The sequence below is a fragment of the Chrysochloris asiatica genome, unplaced genomic scaffold (genome assembly GCF_000296735.1).
Source record: "Chrysochloris asiatica unplaced genomic scaffold, ChrAsi1.0 scaffold00062, whole genome shotgun sequence".
Lineage (NCBI taxonomy): Eukaryota > Metazoa > Chordata > Mammalia > Afrosoricida > Chrysochloridae > Chrysochloris > Chrysochloris asiatica.
In genome coordinates this window covers 1142498-1148716 of record NW_006408580.1, presented here as the reverse complement: position 1 = coordinate 1148716, position 6219 = coordinate 1142498, and the positions used below count along the sequence as shown (strand labels likewise).

General features: G+C 44.0%; 1 protein-coding gene across 1 annotated transcript in view; it reads left to right on the top strand.

The window, feature by feature from the left end:
- Window positions 1-2260: 2260 nt before the first annotated feature.
- RGN (regucalcin) overlaps window positions 2261-6219 on the top strand; it is a 7042-nt gene continuing 3083 nt past the window's right edge. The window contains 3 exon segments of the mRNA XM_006878174.1: window positions 2261-2423; window positions 3897-4079; window positions 4972-5011. Of these exon segments, the coding sequence (XP_006878236.1) occupies window positions 2261-2423; window positions 3897-4079; window positions 4972-5011 (386 nt within the window).

Sequence of the window (6219 nt, the reverse complement as noted above, 5' to 3'; positions counted from 1 at the left end):
GTGTCCCTTTCTCCTCCCCTTGCTTTTCTGCCTGACCTTTGAGCAGCCCTAGAAGTGTCCCTGTCGGGCCAACTTCCCCGTCCCACCTCCTGTCCCCCACCCCCACATCCCGACCCCCACCGCCACCTCCAGCAACAGAGAATCAGGACCTGCCAGGCCATGTCTCCCCACTAGGGGCCGCTGGAAGGTGAGCGATTGCCCTCCGCCCACGCCGTGGCCCACGTCCCACGCAGACCAGGAGGCGGGCTCCATCTGCACCTGCAGTAGCGATACAGGATTGTGTGAGGCCCCTCAACCCCAGGTAACTTGACGACCCCTCTCCCTCCCCACCCTTTCAGCCACAGCCCCTTTTCAGACTGGGCTTTCTGAAGCCAGGCCGAAATGGAACATTTACCAGTCCCTAGCTAGCACGACAGAGCGTGAAGTTAAAAACTGCTATTGCAAAAGTCAGGCATCTGATCTTGTACCTTATCTAAGACTGATAAAAAGAAGGCCTTTGGCGCCTGTGTCAATAAACATTCCAGATGCTGGTAGTTAGTATTTGTGGCTGATTTGAGCTGTATACATTATGTGCTGCTAAAAAAAAAAAAAAAAATCCTAATTTTCGTATTGTTGCAAAGTGCCGTCGAGTCGGTTCCGACCCATAGCGACCCTGTACAGGGTTTCCGAGGCTGTAAATCTTTACGGGAGCAGAACGCCTCATCTTTCTCCCGCGGAGCAGCTGGTAGTTTCGAACTGCTGGCCTTAAGGCTCGCAGCCCGATTCGTAACCACTACGCTACCAGAGCTTTAGAGCAAATATTTTTTCCCTCCCTTATTCTGTAGTCTTGGTGTGGTGCTATAGGATAAACATTGGAGTGCAAAGTCTGTCTGAACCGCAAGGTCAGTGGTTCAAACTCACCAGCCGCTCCTCAGAAACCCTATACAGGGTCCCTAGGAATCGGAACCACCTTCTCGGCACTTAACAAAAACAACAACATTGTAACACTGTAGGATAAACACGGGACCGCAACATCGGCTTGAATTGCAAGGTTGGCAGTTCAAACCCAACCAGAGGCTCCTCCGAAACGCTACACAGGGTCTCTATGAGTCGGCACCGACTCAACAGCGCTTAACAACACCACCATTATCCATTTGCCTTCATGTGTGGTCACTTGAAAGCAGATAGCAGCCCCGGAAGAAAAATGAAGGTGCAGACATTTTTTAAATTTTTATTTTTTGATCGTTAACCTCCGCAGGTCAGTTTGGGAAGGAAAGAAGACACTTGAACGGTGTCTGTTTTTCATTTTCCTCTTCCACAGGGTTTTTTAAGGTAATGTTTGATATTGTTTCTGATCTTTTTTTTTAATCTTCTTTTATCCTTCTCCCAATTTACTAGTCCGTCTCTGGCCTAAAGTCCCAGGCATAGAATGTTCCTGTCTGGAGTTCAAGATTCCTTGCCAACTGGCACAGTTCCTTCCTAGGCAGCAAGAAATAACTACCAACACAAACCAACCAACCCACTGTCACTGAGTAGGTTCTGACGTATAGAAATAACTATGGGACTGTCAATTTCTACAGTGGTGCCCAGATGATGGTCTTTCCTCTAACCCTCTGTGTTGCCTGAATTTGAAAATGTGTGTTGTCACTGTGGACCTATTTCTAAAAATGCAGTTCTGGATTTAAAATGATCAGCACGGCTCTAGTGGTCAAAGAAGAGACTCCACATAGGAGCAGGACAGCAGGTGAAGGTGATCTGCAGCCGCCTAGAGGGGCCACCAATAAGGGAGCCGCCCCACCTCCAGGCCCGCCTTGGGGCCGGGGTGTTGGCATAAAGGGCAGCCCTTACACTGTCTAAACCATCCACTCTTCTGAGGGTCAGGCACGCCAAGGTTTTAAGTGTTGGAGTGGTGCTTTTGCTGTCTCTCTCTTTTAAAAGGTAGCTTGGAAAAACCACAGGTAAATTGACTGAAGAGGTCTCTTTCAGCTCATCTTTCTTTTTCATGTAAGAAGAGGCTTCCAAAAGTTCGTGGGAAAATTCCATTCTCATTTAATTCCATTTGCCCACGAACTTTTGGAAGCATTCTTATCGATCTCTCTTGGTACATTGCATAGCTTATTTTGTTCTGATTTTGCAAAATCAGTTTTTCCAGTTTTAATAAAATAGTCTGTATTGGGATCTTAGCAGGGAGTTAAGTAAGTCAGGTGTTTTACTTAATTAGCTCCATGTGGCTACCGTTTCATTTTCTCTCTTTTACCTTCAATAGATTTCTACTTTGACGATGTCTTCCATTAAGATTGAATGTGTTTTGCCAAAGAACTGCCGGTGTGGTGAGTCTCCAGTGTGGGAGGAAAGAACCAGGTCTCTGCTCTTTGTAGATATTCCTGCAAAAAAGGTTTGCCGCTGGGATTCACTTACCAAGCAAGTGCAGCAAGTGACTGTGGGTAAGGATGAAAGGCTGTGCTTTGATCTTTGCAGATAGTCATCTCTTTCCTGTGCAGGGTCAGTCACTGCCCTCCCTGTCTGGGATCTTCTTGTCAAACTGTACTTTATATATTGTATATGGTTTACAACTTTGAGATGGTTAGGCAATCTGTCTGTATTCCGTGTGCTTTGATCCAGAAGTAAATTATGGATGGTTATTACTATCCTCTTCCTCTGTGGATGAGGAACAGCATGCCCAACTGCTTGTGGTATAAAGATACCTTAACAACTCCAGATGATAACATTGAAAGTTGTAGAATCTACTGGTGGCCCTGCAAAAGCTGTCTGCTGTGGATCACTCTAAGGCCTTAATTTACCAGAAAATGACAAGAAAATCTCTTCTTTAAATGTGAAAAAAAGAGCCTCTGGACTTATAAAGCATCAACCAGGGACTGTCTGTTGAGTATACAAAAAAGCATTCATGACCAAAATTCAAGAACTTTTGAGTGTGATTCAGTTAATGACCATATGTTTACCTATGTTGTTGTTGTTAAGTGCTGTAAGCCAGTTCCGAATCATGGCGGCCCTGTATAGGGTTTCCAAGAAGCGGTTGGTGAGTTTGAACCACCGACCTTGTGGTTCAAACCGACATTATGGCCGAGTGCTTATCCTAGAGTGCCACACCACGACTCCATGTTTTCCCATAGAGGTTGTTTATCAGATCCTATAGCCCAAGGAGATGAGTTTAATGTGAAAGAAAACTCTTGGTTTCACTATTGTGGTCCTGGGAAAGAATAACAGGAATTGCTATAAGCTTGAGAAAGGAGCCACTAAGAGCTGAGAACTGGGGACCACAGACATTTCTTTAATGAGAGAAAACAGCTTTTTAAATTCTGCTAGGGTTGTAACTGTGTAACTAGTGTAACTAGTGACCTTTGAGGTCAGATGGAGGAGCAGTCCATTTCCTCCCCTAGTTTCTCAGATCCCAACACTCACTCACCTTAGCTCTGTTGTTGCTGTTGCCCCATGCACACGGAACCAGAAATGCTGCCTCATTCTGTACCATCCCCAAGATTGGTGGCTGATCAGACTGTTGTAATCCATAGGATTTGTGTGTGTGTGAAAACATATGCCAATTCAACAATTTTTACATGTACAATTCAGTAGCATTACATATATATGTATATATACATACATCTATGTATACACACACACACACACACACACACACACACATATATATTGTTGCTGTTAAGTGCCATTAAGTCAGTTCCAACTCATAGCTACCCTGTATAGGGTTTCCAAGGAGCAACTGGTGACTTTGAACCACTGACCTTGATATATATCATCATTCAGTCGAAGAAAGATAACACTCTTATTGTTGAAAGAACTAGACTCCTTCTCTAAGAGATGCCAGGTGGGTGATGGTCTCGGTGTGCTACTTGACTGTTGACCTACTTGCTGCATTCTGACAGCTACATTTGCCTTTGTAGATGCCCCTGTCAGCTCTGTGGCCCTTCGCCAGTCTGGAGGCTATGTTGCCACAGTTGGAACAAAGTTCTGTGCTTTGAACTGGGAAGATCAGTCAACAGTTGTCCTGGCCACTGTGGATAAAGATAAGAAAAACAATCGATTCAATGATGGAAAGGTGGATCCTGCTGGGAGATACTTTGCTGGTATGATTAAACTTTTATTGAGCTTTGGAGGAAGCCATGACACGACTAATAAAAGGCTCACTGCTGTAGTGGTAAAGTGTATCACCGTTTTTTAAAAATGATAAAATTTTCATAAGTATTCCTTTCAATTTCTGTTTCTAACAAAGATTAATATGTATGGTACTTTTGTAGTTTTTTTGTTGTTGTTGTTGTCAGGTGCCATCGAGTCAGAACTGACTCATAGCGACCCCATGCACAGCAGAACGAAACAATGTCCGATCCTGGGCCAACCTCACTACCGCTGCCACACTTGAGTCCATCAATGATGCCACCTGGCTGGTCCATCTCGTTGGGGGTCTTCCTTTTTTCCTCTGACCCTAATTGTAGTTTTAATTAGTTTTAAATACAGGGTTTTGTGTGGGGTTTTTTAAATCGTTGTTGATGATGTTGAAATTAGAAATAATTTCAAATTTATAGAAAATAAAGGAAGAATAATACAAATAATCTTTGAATATCCCTTAGGTTTGAATCCACCTCAGAAGACAGATTTAGCAATCTACTTCCTCCCAAATCAGCTAATTCGAATCAGAGCCATGCATCCAGGATAAGCCCAGGAGATCATAAACAGCTTTCTGGGATCATACTCCCGAGCTCCTCCCTCTTCACTCACTCCTGGTACTTTCTGGTTTCTTAGAGTCTCCTTCCCAGTTCTTCAACCAGAAACTACCCACTCATTTGATTGTGCCATCTCTGGGCCACACAGCAAGAGGACACAGAGAGAATGCAAAAAAAAAAAGCAGTTTGGCTCTGCCGTTTAGGAGCTGCAGCCTCACCAGAAGGAAAGGAAACTCTGGTTCCTATCATTCATTTCCTGTTGCTCTCCACTCAACTGTGGCTACCTTTGAAACAAGAGTTGCCAGAGGATCAGTGTTTGTGAAAATGGAGAGAAAGGAGTGGGGGGTGAGGTGGGAATGGAGGCTTTCCCCTACTCTCTCTGAGCTTCAGGAATTTCCTTTTCTGCTCCTTAAGCCATATCTAAAGAATTTCTCTTGAATTTTCTCTTCTGGGTTCAAACTAAATAGAGTACCAATTCAGACTCCAGTGTTCTTCCCTGCTCCATCTGCTTCTCAAACAGTTGTGTCATATGTTCTGTCTAGGTTCTGTCATTGTGTTTAGTGGGAGAATAGGCTGATGTGAGTTTATTCCATCTTAGCTGGAACCAAAACCTCTTATAATTTTAATTTTCGAGATTGTTGTTGTTAAGTGCCGTTTGAGTCGATTCCTGTGTAGGGTTTCGGAGGCTGCAAATCTTTGTGGGAGCAGAAAGTCTCATCTTCTCATGAGTGGCTGGTGGGCTCAAACCTCAGATATTGTGGTTCTCCATCCAGTGTTTATCCTTCAGCCACCACACTCCTCAACTTGCAAGGTAGTTCTCATTAGAAAAAAGACACAGATGGGGGATTGTATAATAATTTTCTTGATTTAAACCCTGGAAAGACTCTGCGGACAAGGAAGATGGTACAGTGCTTGGGGCAAGAGGTGTGGGGCTAAGGTTAGTGCTCTTTGATTTTTGTAGGCACGATGGCTGAAGAAACAGCACCAGCAGTTCTTGAGCGGCACCAAGGATCGCTGTACTCCCTCTTTCCTGACCACCATGTGAAAAAATACTTTGACCAAGTGGACATCTCCAATGGTTTGGATTGGTCCCTAGATCACAAGATCTTCTATTACATTGACAGCCTATCCTACTCTGTGGATGCCTTTGACTATGACCTGCAGACAGGACAGATATGTATGTACATTTAAAATTATTTTTCTCAATACTACTGGTGTATTTTTCATATGTATGTCTCTGGTAAGCTACCTCTCCTTCCGTCCAAAATGAAATGGTCGTTATTTGTCAAATCGAGAGTTTTCCAATGCTATTATTCCAATATAGTCATTATTACAGAGGCTTGACTATGCTGCCAGTCAAACCATGGACGTCAACACAGCTAAATAAGTCACTTCACTCATAGTAACCTTGTACAGGGTATCCAAAGGAGGTTTCAGTTGCTGAGCTTGCAGTTGTTGTTGTTGTTAAGTGCCTTCGAGTCGGTTCCGACCCATAGTGACCCTGTACAGGGTTTCCGAGGGTGTAAATCCTTACGGGAGTAGAAAG